The sequence below is a fragment of the Hypanus sabinus genome, chromosome 4 (assembly GCF_030144855.1).
Source record: "Hypanus sabinus isolate sHypSab1 chromosome 4, sHypSab1.hap1, whole genome shotgun sequence".
NCBI lineage: Eukaryota > Metazoa > Chordata > Chondrichthyes > Myliobatiformes > Dasyatidae > Hypanus > Hypanus sabinus.
In genome coordinates this window covers 65,637,062-65,661,614 of record NC_082709.1, presented here as the reverse complement: position 1 = coordinate 65,661,614, position 24,553 = coordinate 65,637,062, and the positions used below count along the sequence as shown (strand labels likewise).

The 24,553-nt window shown below is 39.7% G+C and overlaps 1 protein-coding gene across 1 annotated transcript in view; it reads left to right on the top strand.

Moving 5' to 3' along the window:
- The window catches only part of ndufs1 (NADH:ubiquinone oxidoreductase core subunit S1), a 42,221-nt gene extending 19,082 nt beyond the window's left edge, over nucleotides 1–23,139 (top strand). Inside the window, exons 9-19 of the mRNA XM_059967333.1 lie at nucleotides 1,595–1,729; nucleotides 2,834–2,948; nucleotides 8,712–8,857; nucleotides 10,361–10,489; nucleotides 12,161–12,290; nucleotides 15,092–15,252; nucleotides 17,303–17,457; nucleotides 19,190–19,365; nucleotides 20,224–20,358; nucleotides 20,855–20,927; nucleotides 22,638–23,139. Coding sequence (XP_059823316.1) covers nucleotides 1,595–1,729; nucleotides 2,834–2,948; nucleotides 8,712–8,857; nucleotides 10,361–10,489; nucleotides 12,161–12,290; nucleotides 15,092–15,252; nucleotides 17,303–17,457; nucleotides 19,190–19,365; nucleotides 20,224–20,358; nucleotides 20,855–20,927; nucleotides 22,638–22,729 — 1,447 coding nt within the window. The 3' untranslated portion in view covers nucleotides 22,730–23,139. The remainder of the gene's footprint in view (nucleotides 1–1,594; nucleotides 1,730–2,833; nucleotides 2,949–8,711; nucleotides 8,858–10,360; nucleotides 10,490–12,160; nucleotides 12,291–15,091; nucleotides 15,253–17,302; nucleotides 17,458–19,189; nucleotides 19,366–20,223; nucleotides 20,359–20,854; nucleotides 20,928–22,637) is intronic.
- The last annotated feature ends 1,414 nt before the right edge of the window (nucleotides 23,140–24,553 follow it).

Below are 24,553 nucleotides of genomic sequence, written 5' to 3'. Positions count from 1 at the left end.
ATTGTATTCTAAAGGATGCTGGTGAGGCCACATCTGAATATAGTTCACTAATTTGATTCCTTTGCCTAAAAGGGATATAATAGCTTTGAAAGTATTGGAAGAAGATTCACTAAGCTAAGTCCTGGGACAAAAGGGTAGTCCTTTCATGAAGGCTAAGCAGTTTTGTTCTGTTTTGCTAGGAGCTTAGAAGACTGAGAGTGACCTTATTCAAGCATACAAGATCCTAAGGAAGCTAAATAGAGCAGGGGCTAAAGTGCACTCAGCATTGGGATAGTCATGAACAAGGGGGCACATCTACAAAGTAAGGTAATTTGAAATTGAAATGTGTAGAGAGGATAGTGAATCTGTGGAATTCTTTGCCGCTGAGGATGGTGAAGGATCATTATAATAAATATTTGAAAGATTGAGGAATAGAGGACCTTGGAGAATTGGCAGAGAAGAGGAGTTAAAGCCAGCATCAGACTAGCCATGATGACATTGAAAAGTGATGTGGGATTGAGGAGTCTGGTGACCTACTCTTGGTTCTATTGTCTTGTTTTTTGTGTGATTGGGATAGGCTTGTACATTCCTTTGAGTTACAATTGTGAGATCGGTTCTGCTTTGTGGACATTTGGTTAGATCATAACTAATTCATATCTCAACCCCATTTAACTCAGCTTGGTTCCATATTCCCTAATATCATTGTCCAACAAAAATTATATAGGAAGTTGATCTCTCCCAAATCCTAACGGCTTTTTCTGAGACAGAAGTAACAGTACTCTTTGCGGTAACATCTGCTTTATTTTGTCTCTGATATCTCCAAAAATGTTGGACTGTTCTCTGTAAATCTTGAATATTTCAACTATATTTCAAATCAAATTCTCAAACCCCATGACTGGCACTCCTTGGAAGACGGGGAGTAGAGAGATCAGACAGACACTTCTATGTCTCCTTACCAAATAGCACACCATCCTAATTTTGTTTTGTTATCCCTTCAAAATCATGGAATTCCATAACTGACGATATATTGGGAATATCTTGAGGATTGCATAATTCAAGGAGGGGGCTCACTATCATCTTTTCAAGTTCAGTAGAAGTGGGCAGTATGTGGACCTTCCCAGAAATGGTTTTTATGCACATTTTGAGGGATTTTTAAAAAGTGTAATAGAGGGAAGGCTAAAGTTAATCTCTTCAGCCTTCATACTCACCTGGTGAACTGAAATACCAGCTGTGCTTGGGGGAGCATTGAATGACTGAAGCTTCCCTTTCACAAAAAGGAAAAAGACAAGGGTGTGTCAAGAAAAGTCACTTTTATGCAAGTTTTGGTAGCTCCCTGAATGAGCCGATTCCTTAATACTTGGAGATGAGTTGACCAATGATTTGTAACAGTACCAGGTAATTTAAATATCTTCGGGTTTTAAATTTGGGCATTCTTGTTCTTGAAATCAGTGACTAACATACAGACAATACAACGCTGTTATCTGACAGTAATACTATGTATGGGCATTGCCAACGTGAAGAGCATGAAGACATACAAAGTGGTTGGTGAACTTGTCATTTCCATCCAAAACCTTAAGGTATAATTTTTTTTTCAACTGACTTAATTTTTCATCAGGAAGACAGAGTCCATTGATGTGATGGATGCTGTTGGTAGCAACATTGTCGTGAGCACACGCACTGGGGAGGTGATGAGAATCCTGCCAAGGTTAAATGAGGATGTGAATGAGGAGTGGATCTCTGATAAGACCAGGTGATGGATATTAATCAGATGGGTATTTTGTGATGTAAAATATTCCAATTTTTTATGAATTGATATGGAATAGAGTGGCTCATGTTGGAAGCTATTGTATTGAAGAGAAATACATTTCCTACCCTCTTCAGTTATCAGCCATATGTGAGTTACAAAACTATCATCCTTGAGTATGAAGATGGAGTTCAGACTCATATCCGGTTGACATTACAAAACAATGTATTAAAGCCACAGTTCTTCTCTCAGCTGACTAAAAGATCCATTACACTACTGCAAAGAATGGTCCCATGTACAAAAGTTATGCCTGATGTAACCTGGAATGAATTATCTTGTCATCTTCATGTTATTGTTTGCACTTCAAAGGTCATTTTTGCCTTTGATTATCCTGAAGTTGTAAAAGGCATCATAAATATGAGTTCCCTTCAGGTGATATAGATAAAGCTGATGCTTCTGAGATGAAAGGAGAGCATTTAAACCTGGACTGTGTCTTCCTGTTTGGGAGTAACCCTGTTGGTCTTGATCCCTCATTTTCTGCCCTGTGTTTACTTCTCTCAAAATGATCTTTCAAGGTCTGCAACTAATTTGGTTTCCCTTTCCCAATCAGTCTAAAATTCCATCATGCCACTTGTTTAAAACAAGCAGTCTATCCATGTCAAATTAAAAGAACTGCAGATGTTAGAAATCTGAAATAAAAGCAGAAAATGTACAGGTCACATCTGAAATAAAAGCAGAAATACTCAGCAGATTAGGCAGCATCTGGACAGTGAGTCAGTGTTAATGTTTTAGGAATTGCCATGCAATTATATCATTTTAATTACTAACCTTTCAATAATCAGATATAAATGAAATAAAGTCTAAATTCTTCATGATTTTAAAGAAACTTTCTTCACCAAGGGCAAGACTTCTCTTTGTCCAAATGTGTGGCATTATGAATTGTTCTTTTTAAAATAAAATAAAAGGAGATTGCTCATGCAATAGAACTGTTACAGGAATCAAATGTCTTCAGGGTCTCGGTGCTTCCAATTCTGTTATTTTTTTTAAACTTAATTTGAAATAGATATGATTTAAAAAATAATCTACTATGTATGCTCTCTTCCTTTGCAGGTTTGCATACGATGGCCTTAAGCGACAACGATTAACTGTCCCTTTGGTCAGGAACCCACAGGGGCAGCTGGTATCTGCTTCTTGGGAGGAGGCCTTGTGTCGAATTGCAGAAGTGGTAATAAACTAATACAAATGATAATAACCTAAAGTGTTGTGGAGCAGGGGAGAACGGGACAAAAGGCACTTTTGAGTTTCCAGTGGTGCGCAGTACTAAGGGTGAGATTATAAGTATGGTAGAGTGATAAAAATAACCAGTGTTCAGTAATTTAAGATGGTTGGTAGAAGAACCAGGGGAAGATGAGAAATGTAGGGCTTGGAAGGTTGATGGAAGCAATTTCAATCTTAACTTCCAAAAGAAATTGGATAAATGTTTAAAGGGGATAGAGTAAGGATTTTGAAGCTTTTTTTCAAAACATGGCCACAGAGAAAATGAGCTAAATGCTGGCCTACTGTATTATTCAATGAAATCTAGGACTTTATTCTGTGGACACAGGAAAGAAACACAGATGGTAGTTTGCCTCCAAGGTGCCAGGGTCCGGGTCATTTCTGATCATGTCCACAATATCCTGAAGTGGGAAGGAGAACAGCCAGAGGTCTTGGTACATATTGGTACCAATGACATAAGTAGGAAAAGAGGGGAGGTCCTGAAAACTGAGTACGGGGGTGGGGGGGTGTCAGAAAGAAAGCTGGGAAGCAGGACCGCAAAGGTAGTAATCTTGGGATTACTGCCTGTGCCACGTGACTGTGAGAATAGGAATAGAGTGAGGTGGAGGATAAATGCGTGGCTGAGGGTTTAGAGCAGGGGGCAGGGATTCGGATTTCTGGATAATTGGGACCTCTTTTGGGGCAGATGTGACCTGTACAAAGAGGACAGGTTGCACTTGAATCCGAGGGGGACCAATATCCTGGCGGGGAGGTTTGCAAAGTCTTTTGGGGTGAGTTTAAACTAGAATTGCTTGGGGGGTGGAAACCGAACTGAAGTGACGGAGGAAGGGGATGTTGGCTCACAAGTAGACAGAGCTTGGAGACAGTGCGAGAGGGAGGATAGACAGGTGATAGAGAAGGGATGCAATCAGACCATGGTTAGAGATGTGTCAATTTTAATACAAGGGGTATCATGAACAATGCGGATGAGCCAAGAGCGAGAAACCGTACTTGGAGCTATGATGTGCTCGCCATTACAGAGACTTGGATGGCTCCGGGGCAGGAATGGTTACTTCAAGTGCCAGGCTTTAGATGTTTCAGATAGGACAGGGAGGGAGGCAAAAGAGGTCAGTGCGTGGCACTATTCTTTATCAATCTTTTTTATTAATTTTTAAAAAGTACATATATACAAACGAGAATTATCTCAAATATCTATATCGATAACAATTCATATAAAAGGTAAAATTAACATGATCAAGATCATACATAGTATTAATCTAATAGTATATAATAAAAATAAGATAATCAATTCTCTTATCATTCCATAAAAGAAAAAAAAAGATAAAGAAACTTATAATTTTATATATATTAAAAAAACACTATTCTCTATAAACAAAAAAAAAGAAACAGAAGGAAAACAAAAGGGACTGGGCAGCCCATACTGAGTGTAAAAGCAAGAAAAAAGAGAAAAAAGCAAGAGAAAAAAGAGAAACCAAAGTTTCTGATCAAGTAACTGGAAGAGCAATAAATCAAAGCATATGAAAATATTGAATAAAAGGTTGCCAGGTTTCTTCAAATTTAAAGGATGTATCAAATGTCCGACTTCTTATTTTCTCTCAACTTAAACAGGACATGATGGAGGAAAGCCAGTAAAAAAACAGCAGGTGGATTAGAATCCTTCCGTTTAAGCAAAATGGCTCTCCTAGCCAATAAAGTTGTAAAAGCTATCATCTGTTGAGCGGAAACAGGAATATATCCTGCTTCTGGTGGAGTGATCTTAAAAATTGCTTTAAATAAATTCAGTTGTAGGTCGAAATTCAAGACTTTTGATGAAGTTTTAAAGACATCTTTCCAAAAATTATCTATCTTGATACAAGACCAAAACATATGAGTTAAAGTAGCCACCTCAAAATTACATCTGTTGCAAATAGGATTAATATTGGGAAAAATACGGGCTAATTTATCCTTTGACATATGTGCCTGATGAACTACTTTGAACTGTATCAAGGAATGATGGGCACAAATAGATGAAGTATTTACCAAATGAAAAATGTTATCCCATTGATTATCTGAAAGTGACTCTCCAACTTCCAGTTCCCACGCACCTTTAATTTTATTGTTAGATACCTTTCGCAACTTCAATAACCATTTATAAATTATAGTCATCAGTCCTTTTTGAAATGGTTTAAACTTAAAAAGAGTATCTATTATATTGGGTGAATAAGCAGAGGATAAATTTGGAAGTAAACTACGTAAAAAATTCTTAATTTATAAATAACTAAAAACATGTGCATTAGATAGGTCATATTTGTCCACTAACTGAGTGAAAGACATTAAACAATCCCCCATAAACAAATCTAAAAAAGTTATGATTCCTTTGGTTTTCCGTATTTAAAAGGTCTTATCAGAAATTGATGGTTTAAAAAATAATTAAGATGAATTTTACTAGAAAGAACAAAGTTATTAAACTCAAAAAATCTACGAAACAAACCAAATTCTTAGTGTATGTTTAATGATGGGATTGAGGTCTCAACTTCCAATCTCAGAAGCAAAAAAGGAAGAGGAGCTCCCAGTAAAGAGGCCAAAGAATACCCCTTCACTGAGTTTTTCTCCAAATCCACCCATAAAGGACAGTCATGTATGTCTGAATAATGAATCCAAAACAAAATATATTGTTTGCCCTGTAATACATTCTAAAATTTGGCAAAGCCAAATTTTTTAATTTCTGCAATTGAGGTTTACTCAATCTAGGATTTTTATTATACCAAATATAAGATAAAATTTTAGAGTCTATTCTATCAAAAAACAGTTTAGGAACAAAGGAAGGGATTGCTTAAAATACATATAAGAACTTCAGTAGTACTATCATTTTAATAACATTAATTCTACCAATTAATGATAATGTCATAGGAGACCATTTAGAAAGTATTTGTTGCGTGTATTGAATTAGTGGAAAAAAGTTATATTTATACAGGTCCTTAAAATTTTTGGTAATTTTAATACCAAGATAAAGTTTTTTTTTAGCAATGCTAAAAGAAATTTGATCATATTGATCCAAGTAATTATTAATAGGAAAGGGTGCATGGCACTGTTGATCAGAGATAGTGTCACTGCTGCAGAAAAGGAGGAAGACATGAAGGGATTGTCTATGGAGTCTCTGTGGGTTGAAGTTAGGAACAAGAAGGGGTCAATAACTCTCCCGGGTGTTTTTTATAGACCATCCAATAGTAACAGGGACATTGAGGAGAAGATAGGGAAACTGATTCTGGAAAGGTGTAATAATAACGGAGTTGTCGTGATGGGAGATTTTAATTTCCCAAATATCAATTGGCATGTCCCTAGAGTGAGGGGTTTAGATGGGGTGGAGTTTGTTAAGTGTGTTCAAGAAGGTTTCTTGACACAATACATAGATAAGCCTACAAGAGGAGAGGCTATACTTGATCTGGTATTTGGAAATGAACCTGGTCAGGTGTCAGATCTCTCAGTGGGTGAGCATTTTGGAGATAGTGATCACAATTCCAACTCCTTTACCATAGCATTGGAGAGGGATAGGAACAGACCAGTTAGGAAAGTGTTTAATTGGAGTAAGGGGAAATACGAAGCTATTAGGCAGGAGCTTGGAAGCATACATTGGGAATGGATGTTCTCAGGGAGATGTTCAGAAGAAAAGTGGCAAATGTTCAGGAGATATTTGTGTGGAGTCCTGCATAGGAATGTTCCAATGAGACAGGGAAAGGATGGTAGGGTACAGGAACCATGGTGTACAAAGGCTGTTGTAAATCTAGTCAAGAAGAAAAGAGCTTACGAAAGGTTCATAAAACTAGGTAATGATAGAGATCTAGAAGATTATAAGGCTAGCAGGAAGGAGCTTAAGAAATTAGGAGAGCCAGAAGTGGACAGGATCAAGGAAAACCCCAAGGCATTCTACAAGTATGTGAAGAGTGAGAGGATAGGACCCATCAAGTGTGACAGTGGGATAGTGTGTATGGAACCAGAGGAGATAGCAGAGGTATTTAATGAGTACTTTGCTTCAGTATTCACTACGGAAAAGGATCTTGGCATTTGTAGGGATGACTTACAGCAGACTGAAAAGCTTGAGCATGTAGATATTAAGAAAGAGGATGTGCTGGAGCTTTTGGAAAGCATCAGGTTGGATAAGTCACCGGGACCGGACGAGATGTATCCCAGGCTACTGTGGGAGGCAACAAAGGAGATTTCTGAATCTCTGGCGATGATCTTTGCATCATTGATGGAGACGGGAGAGGTTCTGGAGGATTGGAGGATTGCGGATGTTGTTCCTTTATTTTAGAAAGGGAGTAGAGGTAGCTCAGGAAATTATAGACCAGTGAGTCTTATTTCAGTGGTTGGTAAGTTGATGGAGAAGATCCTGAGAGGCAGGATTTATGAACTTTGGAGGCATAATAGTCAGCGTGGCTTTGTGAAAGGCAAGTCGTGCCTTACGAGCCTGATTGAATTTTTTGAGGATGTGACTAAACTATTGATGAAGGTAGAGCAGTAGATATAGTGTATATGGATTTCAGCAAGGCATTTGACAAGGTACCCCATGCAAGGCTTATTGAGAAAGTAAGGAGGCATGAGATCCAAGTGGTCATTGCTTTGTGGATCCAGAACTGGCTTGCCCACAGAAGGCAGAATGGTTGTAGAGAGGTTATATTCTGCATGGAGGTCAGTGAACAGTGGTGTGCCTTGGGGATCAGTTTTGGGATCCCAATTCTTTGTGATTTTTATAAATGACCTGGATGAGGAAGTGGAAAGATGGGTTAGTAAATTTGCTGATGACACAAAAATTGGGGGTGTTGTGGATAGTGTGGAGGGCTGTCAGAGGTTACAGCGGGACATTGATAGGATGCAAAACTGGACTGAGAAGTGGCAGATGGAGTTCAACCCAGATAAGTGTGAGGTGGTTCATTTTGGTAGGTCAAATATGATGGCAGAATATAGTATTAATGGTAAGACTCTTGACAGTGTGGAGGATCAGAGGGATCTTGGAGTCTGGGTCCACAGGACACTCAAAACTGCTGCGCAGGTTGACTCTGTGGTTAAAAAAGCATACAGTGAATTGACCTTCATCAATCTTGGGATTGAGTTTAGGAGCCAAGAGGTAATGTTGCAGCTATATAGGACCCTGGTTAGACCCCACTTGGAGTACTGTGCTCAGTTCTGGTTGCCTCATTGTAGGAAGGATTTGGAAACCATAGAAAGGGTGCAGAGAAGATCTACAAAGATGTTGCCTGGATTGAGAAGCATGCCTTATGAGAATATGTGGAGTGAACTCGGCCTTTTTCCCTTGGAGCAATGGAGGGTGAGAGTTGACTTGATAGAGGTGTATGAGATGATGAGAGGCATTGATCGTGTGGATAGTCAGAGGCTTTTTCCCCAGTGCTGAAATGGCTATCATGAGAGGGCACAGGTTTAAGGTGCTTGGAAGTAGGTACAGAGGAGATGTCAGGAGTGAGATTTTTACGCAGAGAGTGTTGAGTGCATGGAATGGGCTGCCGACTATGGTGGTGGAGGCAGATACGATAGGGTCTTTTAAGAGACTCCTGGATGGCTACGTGGAGCTTCGAAAAATAGAGGACTATGGGTAAGGCCTAGGTAATTTCTACGGTGTGGACATGTTCAACACAGCTTTGTGGGCTGAAGGGCCTGTATTGTGCTGTAGGTTTTTCTATGTTTATTCCCTCTTCCAATCTTTTCGCTATGTGTTTTTAAGTTACAGAAAGTGCAGAGTAAAGAGATTGCTGCTATTGCTGGAGGAATGGTTGATGCCGAGACTCTTGTGGCCCTAAAAGACTTGATCAACAAATTAAACAGCGATGCACTCTGCACTGAGGAGATCTTTCCTATGACTGGAGCTGGGTAAGGTTGGAAAGGTCAAGAATACATGGATTTTTGATTTGTTACAAGTTACATTATGGTAGTGACTCAATTTTATTTTTCATATTTACAATCATATTTTCTGTCACCTTAGCCTGACATTGGTAGCAAACATCTTTCAACGGTGAGAATAGGTTACCACTTATGAAGTTCGCTGTAGTTCCATGTAGCCTTGCAACATTTCAGCTATTTCCCCACATTTCAGGCGGTGGTGATGTTGGATTAGTGCTGAATTTCTGAACATGACATAAATCTTTACACTCTGCAGCTACAATCAGTTTGACAAGAATTGCAGTTTTTTTTTAATTGTCCCTGCTGATAAAAGTGCAGGATGGAAGTCGGCCAAGTGCATGCTGACTGTCAAGGATCCATTTTTACAATAATTATACCCTAACCTGTGTATTTGATTCTACCCCCATTCTCCCTAACTCCGTTTTCTGGTCTTTCTCGGGTGCACAGAACTTATTTTGTGGCCATGTTTCTCTGGTCTACTATAGTGTAACCTTGGATGTTTCTATACCTGCCTCCCTTTAAGGAGCAGGTGTGTTTGCAGGCATGTAGTAACATGTGAACTCAAAGAATGACGTGAATAAGTTTCTTTATTTCAGATAGAAATCTTCCCTGCTGCTTGGGCTATGTTGAGAGTAGCAGATTAACGCGCAGAGAATTCTGGGTACTGAGCTTCATTTAATCATCCTGTCCATGTATTACCACAAAAATGTGCTGTACTACCTATGCACAGAACATTCTTATGTAGCTGCTCTCCTTGCTTTCCTCTGAAGGTCATGGTTTCAAGTGCATAGATGAGATTAGCCAAGCAAATCTTATTTGTAGGTAGTACAAATAATGATAAACTGAGGCCCTCCCCTCCCGCCTAATATAGTCAAAGTGGATAGTAATCATTTTGTGGCTACTTTTTGAGGAGACACGGATCTTTCCACAAACTTTGAACAAAGTTCTTGACTTCACCACCACCAAAGCAATTAGCTGAAGTGTTTATCATGCTGCATTTTGTTGGATCTTGCTCTAGACATGGTTAGTCACATAAAACAAGTTTCTGCGCTTGTGACTGGATAGATTCTTATTTATGCAGTCATAATACTAATGATGGAGAAGGTTTTGAGCTGTTTCCTCCTAAATGATCGTACAATATCCCCTTCAGTCATACTTAAAACATTCCACATTAAAGGTGACAGAATCCCATCCCTAAAGAACATGGATTTAACAAAACCTTGGAGCTTTCATGGATATTTTGTCAGTTCCCTCCCACACATAATCTGAGCTGTTTTGCAGTTTAATAGCATTTAGGTTGCTTGCTATTGATGGAAAACCCAACTGGACACTGGAGCACGAGGCAAGAACACAAAAGGAGGTCAGGAATGGCCAGCTGATTCCTTGACTCTATGTGCTTGGAGTTCCTGCAACATTATGGTTGTTACAGTGATAACTTCTGAAGAGTTGACCTCTTTTTTTTTCCCCAAACAGCACTGACTTGCGCTCCAATTACTTGCTGAATACCAGGATTGCTGGAGTGGAAGAGGCTGACGTCCTGCTGCTGGTTGGCACCAACCCACGCTTCGAAGCCCCACTTTTCAATGTTCGGGTCAGAAAGAGGTGAGAATTGTTTGATCAGAAAAGGAACAGGCAATTGTCTGGATGGAAACTTCTGACTGTAAAACTTTGCTCCTTTGAGGTGATAGCAAATGGCTATAATCCCCTGCATTTGAATGACACTTTTGAAATAATTTATCAAATAAAATTTGATACAGAGGTTGTAATGGTTAATCTGAAAACAAACATAATTTTAAAATTGAAACACACACAATATGACTTAGCAGGTCAGGCATCTCTGGAGATGAATAATTGCTCAATTATTATTAAACTGACTCAAATTTGAGATTCCTCAATCTGGTTCAGCAAGCATTGTGATCATTGGTGAATGAGAAGGTGTACATTGTGTTCTGATAGCTTTGGTTCTGCTTGGGTTTGGTTTGGATGAGCACGAGTTTACTTCAAACAGGAGATGGAAGGGTGGGCAACAGGATATTGAAATCTGGACCCAGCACAGTTTGGAAAAGGGTAGTGGTGCTGTCTCACAGACCTGGGTTTGATCCTGACTCTGTGGAATTTGCACATTCTCCATGGTTATAGATTTCTCCTAGGTGCTCCAGTTTCCTCCCACATGCTAAGATGATGTTGGGTAATGGGCTATTTAGCGACTGTAAGTTGCCTCTGTGATGGGCACCAAGAGAATTAAGGAGGAGTTAGTAAAATGTGAGTGATATGGGATTAATAATGTAGGTGGGTGCTTGATGATGAGCACAGACTTTGGGGGCGAGATGGGAAGTTTCAATGCTGTATGAGCCAGCTCCCTATGAAATCTTATCTGGAAAAGAGGCACAGATATACCTTCCCAAAAGCATTGCAGATGATTCTCTGGATCAGCAAGAACAGAAACAGGGATTGCCAGTTCTCTCCTTCAAGATGATGCTGTAGGGAAAAGGAGATGTAAACATGCTTGTTTTCAGTTTGTTCTTGACAGATCATGATGGGAGTGCAAAGTCTATAATTTGCAAGTTGTGGCCAGTTCAGTTGATTGCATCTACCCTTTGAAGGTAGTTGGTTTAAGTTTCATTTTGGATAACTGAGTTGGGGTGGGCGGGTCAGGAAATCTAACTCATTATTGTCAGTACAGAGAGCTTCATTATTTGTATTGTCATCTTTTGGATGAGATGTTAAACCAGAGCCATTCTCTCAAGTGAATATATACAAATTCCTACTATGCTATTTTGAAAATGGTGCAGAGGAATTATTCATGGTGATCTTTTTTTGTCTCTATAAGCAAATAGGTTGGTTCCCTTACATTGCTCCCAAGTTTGCGGGAGCTTGCTAAGCACGTTGGCAACTGTAGTCCTCGCATTACAACAGCAACTACACATAAATGGAACTTGGATATCCAGAGACCAGGAGAAATGTGCTCTGGGTGTTAGTTTTTAATTTACTTTCATTTCCTTCATCCCTCTATACAGTCTAACCTTTGTACATGCAACATGATAATAGCTTTTCTAATTTTCACCACAAGACTGTACAGATTGGAGTGGAAGGGAAAAGGTTTGAAAAGAAAGACATGCTAATTTGAAATTTGATTGGTTTGTACCCGTTTCATTATTCTATCAAATAATGCCAGACCTGCTGTTACTAACAGCATCTTTTGCTTGCTTGAACAGTTAACCCAGTAATCAGAATTGACAGTATGTAACAATAAGTGTTTGTGGCAATTTACAGCTGGCTACACAATGATCTTCAAGTGGCGTTAGTTGGGGCAAACGTGGATTTAAGTTATTCCTACAGTCATCTTGGGGAATCTCCAAAGGTATTACAGGAGATTGCATCAGGAAAGCACCCTTTCAGTGAGGTACGGTTTACGCAGCCATGTTATAACCAAGTGTAATTCTTATTCATACTTTGTTAATTGAAACTTGAATCGCAGATGTTTTAAAGTTGCTGATAAAGCAAATGCTACATACTTGGCTCCACCAGCACAGTATTTTGTTTTTGCACATTGGGGTTGATGTTCATTCTCGTTGGGTGCAGTCTTTCATTGATTGTGAGGTGTTTCTTGTATTTACTGTGATTACCCACAGGAAAATGAATCTCAGGGTTGTATGTGATGATATATACTTTGATAAAAATTTCTTTTGCATTTTGAACTTTGATTTCAGTCCCAACACAGAAAATGTCAATTTATTTGAACCCCTGAAAGGGAAATTAGGATGAAATGTCAATGAGAAGTAAAGTGATATTCTCTTTGGGGCCTCAACATGGTCACTTGGGCAGAGAAAGCAAATATGTAACACAAAACAAAGTACTGGAAATAGTCAGCAGGTTAGGCAGCATCAGTGAAGAGAGATATCAGGTTAAACCTTTAGGTCAAGCTCCCTTCTATCAGAGGCAAACATTTGCTCTGTGTCTCCGTCCATATATGCTGCCTGAGATATTTTCAGAACTCTTTAGATGCTTGTTTTTGTTTGCCTTTCAACTGCTTCTGTGATAATCTGCGGTCCTTGTTTAGCTGTTCCCCCTCTGACTATACAATAGCTTCTCCAAGTGGATCCAGTTAGTCCTTTTGCAAACTGCTCTTTCAGCAATTTGTCTTGCAAGGTTATGTAACTGAGGCTTGACAGTTACCAAACCTTTTGGTCATTTATATTTACTGAGCTTGAAGTAGTTTTCTCCTACAGTATACATATAACCTGGGAATGTTAATTAACGATTATGACTTTTGGGCAAATACAACCACAGTTCCTTGTATTTAAGTAGGATTTGAGCAGAACTTTTGGAAGAACAAAGATGCCAGACATAAAGCTCAATACTTGAAGTTCTATGTGGGTTAATTACCCTGAACAAGAAACTTTTACTAAAACAAGCTTCTGAATTCTTTTCACCTTGTGAATAGATTTCTCTGAATACTGAATCAGTTGTTTAGAAAGCCATTTTTTTCATTGCCCTGCTGTATATCTTAAAAATGAAATAATGCACATTTAACTTAAGATCAGAATTCATGTTGCAAGGTTCTGTTGAACAATACTAAACAACTCAGTGTTCTGAAAAACTGGGCACACAGTGTCCTTCTAATTCTCCAGCGGAGGTAAACTGCTCCCCCCTGCCCTCCTGATCTATCCAGTTCTTCCAATACTCCGACCCCTATTGTGCTGTTTCTTTCCCTCCTCCACCCACTCCACCTATCCATTACCTATGCAGTCTTCCCACTGATTCCTCTCCCACCCTCCCTCATGGATTCTTCATCATCTTCAGTCCCTTGTTGCCTCCACTAATCACGTCCCAGCTTCTATCATTATTGCCACTCCTCCCCACCGTCTCTTGCCACTCCTCACCTGGATCCCCCTGTGCCAGCTCTTGCTCCACTCTTACCCTTCACTCATTTCGAATGCTATCTCCCTTGTAGCTTTCAGTCCAGATGAAGGGCTTAGACACAATACAACGCCTGCCTGTTTCTCTCCATAGATGCTACCTGAACTGAGTTCCTCCAGCACCTTGCTTTTTGCCAAAGATTTCAACATCTGTAATCTCTCATGTCATCACAAAATCCTTTTTTTGCATAATTTCTTTTAAACAGCTCCATCCATCCCAAAGGTTTCTTAACAGAACCCTATATTTGCAGCTACTTTCCCACTGGCAACATGACACTCATTAAGTTGAATGCCATATGTTTCATTTATCTCTAGAACAATTACCACATTAATATTATTTTAAAATATTTTAGAAAAAGTTAGTTATTTTATCATCTGTTTGTACTTGCAAAAGCATCTTAATGGTGTGTGTTGTGTTTTTGTGCATGCAATTTGTGGGTCATTTAGATCCTGGACTGAAAAAATGAAGTCCTTGTCAATAAAATAAATTCATCTATTTTAGTCAAATGTCACTATTTTAGTGTAAAGAGAAATGTTAATGCAGTTGTGTTCAACACCATATTACCAGGTTAAACTTTGAAGTGCTTAGTTTAGCCCAGAAAGTATCTTGGTTTTTGGACCATAAAACACAGGAGCAGAATTAGCCCATCAAGTCTGCTCCACTTTTTGATCCATACTGACTTAGTTTCCCTCTCACCCCTATTCTGTTAGCCTAATGGGTGTGACTGCCTCCTGAGAGGCAGTGTCCAGGTAACTCTTCCCCCTTCCTGATGTGCCGCAGTGTTTGAAGATCAGATTCCAGGTCATCAACTTTGAGCCTGAGTTCCATGAGCAGCCAACACTTGCTCCAGACATGGTCATCAGGAACCACAATGAGGTCCACCAGCTCTCACAACATGCAGCTACAAACATCACCTGATCCTGCATCCTTACATTATTTAATTAGTTGTAATTTGATATATTTTTATTTAACAACTACATATTTTTTTAAACTTACCTGTTCTTACCTGCTACGCAGCCGTGCCTCCTTACCAAAGCCTCTGGAATGAAAGCCTCAGATTCCCACTCCGACACTGCCCACTCTCACAATGGCCGCTCCAATTTTGTTTATAATTGATCTAGACTGTTAATCAGCTCCCAAGTGGAGAAAGACAATTACAGAAAGTAATGTTGCACACTCGTTTAGATATTACCATTCTTTAAAGAATACTTTTAAATTGAGTGCAGGTGAAGATCACAGGAAACATGTAATTTATATACTGTACTTCTTTCTTGTCCAATCTAGGTTCTGAACAAAGCGAAGAAACCCATGGTGGTGTTGGGAAGCTCAATTCTGCAACGGAGGGATGGGGCAGCAATCCACACGGCAGTCAGCACCATTGCACAGAATGCCCGAGTGGGCAGCGGAGCACCAGATACTTGGAAAGTTTTAAATGTTCTTCAGAGGTCAGTGTTGAGGGCAAAATTAGATGAACCTGCGACTAGAACAGCAGCAAATAATTTAGTACTGGTTTCTGAGGAAGTCTTTCATGGTATGTGTGTGATAGTGCTTCTGTAACTGAAACCAGTCCCTGAAGAATCCAGTGTGTTCCTGTGAAATAGTGCAAAAAACATGGCATTGAATCAGGTAGAGATGATAACTGTCTCCTGGGTTGGGGCGCAGGGTTAGTGTAATCCTTTGAAGCCTTATGGAAATTGTTCTAATTCACTGATCACACCTGAAGACAGGGAGAAACTAACAAGATGTTAGGATATTTGCAACATGCCCTGAGGTCAACTGTAGATACTGCATCATAACTGTCTAATTGATACACAAGTACACAAACCAGGGTGGTACGATATGGAGGACCCATGCAGTAGTCTCCCCCTCTCCATATAGCTGAAGAGTCCAAAGGACAGCAGAGGCCAATACATTTTGGCACCTGGGGCATCACAGGAGTTGCCAGTCAGCATTGAGCTCAATGTTAGGACTGCCTTAGGGACTCTAGCTCTGAATTTTTCCTGTGGGGATTTACTCCCGAAGCCTTACCCATGAGTGGGTGTTGCTGCAAGGCAGTGGATGTTTGAGATTAGAGATTTCCTTCTGGATGAGCTGCCAACCACAGACGATGAGCCCAAATTGCCTGAAGTGATTGGTTTTAAGGTGACAGTAACCTGCCTTTGCCTCATCTCCTGTCAGTAGAAATGGTTCCACCAGGCTTAATAGGTAAGCCACACGTGAAGGACAGGAAGTGGACTTGGTTGTCAGATGCTATTTGAGATGCATGCCATTGGGATCATTTAGTAGGTAGTGGGAGTTTATCCTCTCTACTTCTACCCCCCACCCCCCGGCTCTATCAATCTTAAGGAATCACAACATGCCCTCTTCATAATGCAATTGAGGAGGAGGTACAGGATCCTGAAGATCCACACTGAATGACTTAGAAGCAGTTTCTTCTCCTCCACTATCAGATTTCTGAACAGTCCCTTATTGCACTGTTTATTTTTGCAATTGATTGTAATTTTATGTCAGCACTCTAATGGTGCTGCAAAGCTACAAATTTCACCTTACCTGCGTCAGTGATGATAATTCTGATGAAGTGATGAGACTACAGAAATTAGATTGTTCTTACAACACGTGGAGTGCTCAGGAGAGCTCAGAATCAGAATCGGGTTTAGCATCACTGGCACGTGTCATGAAATTTGTTGTATGTAAGTTAAATTAATGTTAACGCTGACTGAGTTTTTAACTTTCTGCAATTTATTTCGATCCTGTGCACTGCCCCCCCACCCCCCATTGCAGACGGTGATGCAACCAGTCAGAATGCTCTCCACGGTACATCTGTAGAAATTTGCAGGTGTCTTTGGTGACATACCAAATCTCCTCAAACTCATAATGAAATACAGCCATTGTTGTGCCTTCTTTGTAACTGCATCGATATGCTGGGCCCAGCACAGACCCTCAGAGATGTTAACACCCAGCAACTTTGAATTGCTCACCCTTTCCACTTCTGATGACGACTAGTGCGTGTTCCCACATCTTAACCTTTCTGAAGTTCACAATCAATTCTTTGATCTTACATGCATTGAGTGCAATGTTGTTGCTGTGACACCACTCAACCAGCTGACCTATCTCACTCCTGTACACCTTCTCATCACTGGCTGAAATTCTGCCAACAATAGTTGCATTGTCGGCAAATTTATGGATAAGCTTTAAGCTGTGCCTAGCTACACAGTCATGGGAGGAGCGAGAATAGAGCAGAGGGCTAAGCACACATCCTGAGGAATTTGTAAGATTATTCCAAAATGTCAAGGAGGTTAGACTCACACTTTTAAAAAGCCAGAAAAGGAATATTGGACCAAATAACCTATTTGTATTGTACAATTCTATAGAGGTATCAGCAACATTAAATTGAGATTAAGCAAGGGTATTGAGATGCTGTAGTAGATATTGTGGCTATCAACTGGCCATGATTGTTTGATGTGAGGTGGAAAATATCAAGGTGTCTTTTTGCAGGGTTGCCAGTCAAGTAGCTGCTCTGGATTTGGGATACAAAGCTGGTGTTGATATTATCCGTAAAAATCCGCCCAAGGTACTTTTCCTCTTAGGAGCAGACAGTGGTTGTATCACACGACAGGATCTTCCAAAGGACTGCTTTGTCATTTATCAAGGTACGTGACAGGGCTGGTAACGTCTACAAAAAAACTAGTAAGATCAGAATCCATTGATGGCTGGGGTGGCTCTATGTGTTTTTACTAGGTTTCTTGATTAGCATGGTTATATCATGCAGAATGTAATTACCATTCATGGGGAGCACTAGATATATATGTGAATACACTTTGATCATCTGAGGGGCAGATTTGGCAAAGTGTCTTCCAGAGTATGTATTTCCCTAATCGGTTCTGTTTGTTTCCCTATTTATCAGGGAGGTGTAGGGGAGATGCATAGGTTCAAAAGGAATTGATGCAAAGTTATACTTGTAATGCTGTGGCCATAATGACGTTGTGCAGACCACCCCAGTTATGTCCTGCCTAGCACTTCTCATGGTTTCTGGCTGATCTTGTCTACCTTATCCAAGCTACCTCTGAGACTTTCCCAAAACCCTTTGCTTCCCCTTTTTCTCTGACTGTCCATGCCCACCATATAGGCACCTGTTACCCTCTGCTTCTTCCTTAAACGTGAGCTAAATCAGTACTGATCCACTACTGCCTGCCGAAGGAGCATCTCCTTTGATTCTATTTGCTTCCTTCAAATAAATAGCTTTGCTGTGGAAACCTGCAGAGTTGCTAATTACCCTGACTTATTGTGGAGAAATTGAATATTCCTTATTGAAATCCTCAACATTGAATTCTCCACTTTTAGCTTAGGCGCTCTTTCTTTGGGTTTGTATGAGAACTAGCCATTTCCTGCTTTTGTTTGGCTCAGTTTTTGCTTACATTTGTATAGTACAGTCTGCCCTGCTGGACATGTTTAATATCCTAACCATCATCAACACATTACACACAGACAATCTGATCTGAATTTCCTGTTAGCTGGCACACTGGTTCACCCTTTTCCAACCACCAGAACAATTGCCTTAATTCCACGCATCCTGCTCCCCTACCTTCTCTGCTACCGATGTTAATTTGTTTCTGTTACTCCTGATCCCTAAGCCATTAAAGATTTCTCTTTCTGCAGATGCTATCTGACTTGCTATTTCCAACTTTTTCTGTTTTTATTTCGGATTTACTGCATTTGCAGTTCTTTTATTTGCATTTGTTCAAATTCTTTTCTGTTCCCTTTGTCTCCCCACTTCCTAACACATTAATGCCCATCACTTCCCTGTCCTGCTCCTACTGATTTGTTATTGCTATCTTCTCCTCACTTTTATATTGTTCACCAACGACCGAGCTTCAGCTGCAGAGCAGAATGAAAAGTAGTATTTGCTACAAACCCACGGTTATCCAGAGGTGGTTTCGCACCACTATCTTTCATCTAGCCATCATATTAAATCACCTCTTTCCCAGTTTTAGCTCTCACCTCTGTCTCCTGTATTAAGATGAGCGGAAATTTCCTCAACAGAATACTGAGATTTCCTTGACTTCCTTCACTGCTGATTTTAGCTTCTTGTCATCATCTGTATGAAGCTGAACCGAAGATTTGCAACTTTACCACAAATGACACCAAAATGACTATATTCAAACCAGCATGAAGAATTCTGTTTTATAATATTGCCTTTGCTTTACTTCCTCCACTGAAACCCTCATCAAGGATTTTGTTAATTCTAGACTTTGTAGTTTCTTTCCCTGATTTGTTGTTGTTTAAAACCTATTACTTCTGGCCTTAATGAAGCTTCAGCTCGTTCCTAGATCTTCAGAATGTCAAATAGGTTCTGTTTTTATTTGCAATATCGACCTCATTTAGGACATCATGGAGATGTTGGAGCACCTATGGCGGATGTTGTTCTCCCCGGAGCTGCTTACACAGAAAAAACGGCTACCTATGTCAACACAGAAGGCCGTGCCCAGCAGACCAGAGTGGCTGTGACTGCTCCAGGCATGGCCAGGGAGGACTGGCAAATCATCCGTGCAGTTTCTGAGGTACTGTCAAAGCATGTGTAGAAGAGGCCAAGAACCCATTCTATTGCTTGTGTAGATCCAGATCTTAATTCTTTTATTGCAAATACTACCAAACAAAACAGCATTAGCTGAACATTTTGATTGCTGATTGAGGGAGCTTATTTTTATGATTTGGTTAATGCATTTTCTTTTCATATGTGCTGAAAAGCACAATTACCTCTAGAATGATGTGGGATATCATGAAAGGGTGTGAATGGAGCATTTCTCTATGAAGGAGAAAAGGGCATTTCTCAAGTGCTGCCTTAAAACTAATCTTTGTTCAGAGAGCTTTAAATCAATCCTCAGGATTTGTATTTTCTCTGCTCCCTCCTATTTAAAATCAAAGCGGGGGTCAAATGAAAGAATCTAATTCCCTGTGAACCAAGACCGTTATTAGAATATAAAAAAAAAGCACCATTTGATCATAAAACAAGTTACTGAGTCTTCCAGAATCTTTAAATTCTAATGGTGAAAATTGCCCATCTCATCATTTTATCTATAAAAGATTGGGGGTGGGTTTCAAGCTCTGAAATGAATCTGCGAACCACTTTTGAGAATAATTGTACACCAAAATGTACACCAAAAATAAAATGCATGTTTGGCTGTAATGTGTACTTCATTTATGAAGAGACTTTCATTTCTAGACCACCTAACACTAACTCAAAAATTAACAGTACAACCAATAGAGCATCTTAAATCACAAAAACTAGACTTTTTTTAAAAAAGAGAGTAAAGCATTAAGATTTGGTCGTATTTACTTATGGAGTTTCTGAAAAGGTGGTGATTTAAATTGAATTTGGAAGAATGCTTTGTGAGTTCCAGTCCCTTGTTCCTCTGTAGGTGGCTGGTGTGACCCTCCCATATGACACTCTGGATGAAGTCCGTGAGAGGCTGTCTGAGGTATCTCCTAACCTGATCTGTTACGATGACGTAGAAGAAGCCAACTTTTTCAAACAGGCAAATGAACTTGCAAAGGTCAGTGTGATTTTATTAAAAATGGAAGAATTTACATGTAATTGAATAAATACATTTTATTTTGCAACTTTTATTATCTGGGGATCCAGAAGAAAGAAAATAATCTCATTTATACAGCATCTTTAACCTAGAGAAAAGGAAGGACTGTTAATGTTTTAGCTAGATTTCTGAAAGGAGTTCAAAGAAGTATCTTTAAGGATTGAAGGAAGTTTGAGGCGCACCATGTTTAAAGAATGAATTCCACATTTCTGTGCCTTGGATGCTAATGGGAATACCCATCAGTGGTGTGGAGAGAGAGGTTCTGAGATTTTACAGGAAGTACTATTATGCTGCAGAATTTTGTGGAGAATTTTTGGTCTGAGATTGCTTGGACCGTGTTGGTTAAGCAAAACAAGGCTGGGCAGTGGCTAGGAAGTTGCTACTGTTGTGCATTGATCAATGTTATGTTCCAATTCTCAGGCAGTCTTTTATATCTGACAATTTTACTTTCTTACAGCTGGTGAATCAACAGATGCTAACTGAGCCACTAATACCACCCCAACTTACAATTAAAGATTTTTACATGACTGGTATGTTACTAGAATATTGATTCAGACAGGCTTTGGGAACTGGGATCACTGTTAATTTAGTAATTCCATAAAATGTGTAAAGTCCATTCTTTGAGGTTAAATGTACTGTTTTCCAATAGTAGATGTGTTTAATAGATATGTGGCAATGAGATGTACATCAATATATCCCAATGTATTATTGCGTTAGTTCTGGTGTTCCTGAAAAGCAAGTGCCATAACTAATGCAACAATACATTTAGAAGGTATGCTTAAGTAACAATCATATAATTAGCACAATTGTACAGAATTGAATAGAGGGCCCTCGAGCAAAATGCATTCAAAAGAAAAATGCACACTTAGCTGGGGGATAAAGGTTCCAAATTTGTCTATGGCATAAGGATTTAATAAGGATCTTAAAAGATGAGGAAATAAGCACTAAAAGATATTTAGGATGAAATTCCTGAGGGTGGGTCAATGCACAATTCAGACGTGTAGCTACGTACTGCAAAGAATAAACTATTCAAAGTAATGTAAATGATATTTTAGTAAACATTGCAACATTTAGTGCATAGTAAGCTCTCAAGTAGCAGTGAGATGACTGATTATTGCTATAGTTGATCAAGAGATAAATATCGACCAGACATCAGACCATTGGAACACCATTTCCAATAACTAGATTGTTAGCCAAAATTAAGAAATGACAATAGTCCAACATCAACTAATATCAGAGATTTACAATTATTTTCTTGGTTCCATTAAGATCATAAAGCACAGGAGCAGAATCAGGCCATTCAGCCCATCGAGTCTGCTCCACCATCATGGCTGATTATTTCCTTCAATTCCATTTTCCTGTATTCTTCCCGTTACCTTTGATGCCCTGACAAATCAAGAACCTATCAACATCTGCTTTAAATATACTCAATGACTTGGCCTCCACAACTATCAATGGCAAAGAATTCCAGATTTATTAAAGTCTAGCTAAAAGAAATTCCGAGATTGTGTCCTCTGGTCCGAGACTTCCCCCGCTATAGGAAACGTCCTCTCCACGCCCACTCTATCTAGGTCCTTCAATATTCAATAGTTTTCAATGAGATTTCCCCCCCCCCCCCCCCACCATTTTCTTCTAAACAATGTACAGGTATAGAGCTATCAAACTCTCCTCATACATTAACCCTTTCATCCCAGAATCATTGTCATGAGTCTCCTCTGGACCTGCATATCCTTAAAGATTTGGAATTGGGATTTATCCACTTGAGAAAAGAACACTGGTATAAAACAGAAAATACTGTTAGAAATACTGATGAGTGTTAAATTTGAAAGGTTATAACTCTGTCTTTCTGAGGACAGTGCCTGACTTAATATTTTCTATGTTCAGGGTTTTATTTCAAATTTCCAGGATGTGCAGGTTTTAGTGTTGCTTGTCCATTCTAAAAAACAAACCTCCAAATTCCAAGCAGAGTAAACTACACAACTGCAAATAATTCTGGCCTTTGGGTAGATGATCAGGAGGTTGCAATGTGAGGCACTTAACCTTTTAATGGTCTGCATACCCCAAGCATGGATTGTATGCCCAGAACCACAACTATGACTTAAGGGGAAGCAGTAACAGCACTGTATAATTGTTGTCCACTTCTGCTCCACTGTAGTTTATAGCAGGTTTCAGCAGGAGCCGAGTCTCAGTCAAAACCCACTTTAAAAGACTTTTCTGTTATTATTTCCTTTTACTTGTAGATCCAATCAGCAGAGCTTCCCAGACGATGGCAAAGTGCATCAAAGCAGTTTCAGAAGGAGTCAGTGCAGTAGAGGAACATTCCATCTGCTAAAGCACACCGGCAAAATAACTTCAAACTAGCCGTGTTGTGCTGTTGTATCTGAATTCTGCATGTCTATGAAAAGCAGGCTTCCAGTGAACACTGAATTGAAACCCATCCATATACTTGTAGCATTATTAGCAAAGCTGGGTGCTAGTTAATGCTTGGAGAAAATGTACTTTTGCACTCAACCAATGCTCCTCTACATCAATGGTATAGTTAACATCTCTTGTACAATGTAATATAATGTTCCACAAGAAATTCAAAAACAAGTTGGGCTGTGGAATAAGTTGTGATTATGTTGACTCTGTACTCAAATCACCTAAGATTTTTGTGTTTGTAAATCCTCAACGGCAGAAGTAGTTCTTGTATCTCTTCTACCAGGATTTTACAGAAAATAAATCTATTTCAAAGGTTTCAAAGGTCCATTCAATGTCAGAGAAATGTATTATAATATACATCCTGAGATACTTTTTCAACCATCCACGAAAACAGAGGAGTGCCCCAAAGAATGAATGACAGTTAAATGTTAGAACCCCAAAGCCCTATCAGCTCTCCCCCCACCACATGTAAGCACCTCCCTCAGAGCATTCAAACATGCAGCAAAGCATCAATAAAGACACAGACCTGCAGTACCCCGAAGACTACTCATTCACCCGGTAATTCAACATACCACAGGCTCTCTCTCTCACTAATAGGGAAAAGGAGGTGTCCCCGTTTCACAGTGAGAGGGGAGACATAACAAACAACTCGCTGATTTACGATGTTAAAAGTCCTTTGCATTACTTTTTCCAAGCTCTGTGCCCAAAGAACTCAGGTCTCTGGGCACACAGCCAGCTTGCTGCTTTCGATCTTCCATCTCCCATGACACACCGATTTCCTGCGGAAGCAGTGACCACAAGTCCGCCTCAAAAGGATTAAGTTAGTGAAATATGTTCCTTCAGTGATTGTGATAAGCATCCACATCACTTGTAACATCAGCCACAATTGGTATAACATTGACCCAGTGCAGATGTACTGTATCGCTGATAGGCAGTGCAATTCAATAAGGGCCAAAGCTTTGAAATTGCTTGACCCAAGCTTGGTTTGCTGTTTCACATGGGATCCCAAAATCAATGCCACTTTATCTGCTTCTGTTGTTGAAGTTGTTAATTTGCATGCTTTCCCGCCTTGACAATCTACTTCTGCCACAGCCTTTGCAACTACAACTCACCCAAACTGTCAAGCAGCATGCATTGCTAGTTCTCTTCGCTGTTGGAAAATTGGTGCTAGCCTGGTGCACCAATGAAGAAGCACTCCATAAGTGGAAATTGTACTTTGCTGGTGAGAAGTCAAATCCATATCTTTCCCCTTTTTATCCTCGATCCCGATCTGGAAATAAATGCAAAACATTTTATGGACCCACTTTGAAGAACAAAAGGTTACGTGCATGCAGCATGTATAACGTGGGAAAATATCCAAGCTCTTCACTCAGGCACTGGGTAATAAAAAATGATACGAAGTTGTATAATTTATGTGATAGGATAGTTGACCGAAAGCTTGATCAAGGAAAGATTGAAAGGACCTTCTTAAATGAGGAAAGGAAGGGTGTAGGGAGGGAATACTAGAACTGAGTATCCTAGTATTGATGCCATTTGGCAGTGAGGTTAAAATTGGAATTTGCTTAAGTTGGGGCAATGGAGTGAAATATCTTGGAAGCTTGTACAGCTGGAAAAGGTAACATTGAGGATGAAGCTTTTCAAGAGTTTGGAGCTGTAGCTCATCAGAATACAGCTTGTGTCATGGGCAAAAGATAAACTGAATAGGTGAGAGTTGATCACTCAGAACTCTGTTGTT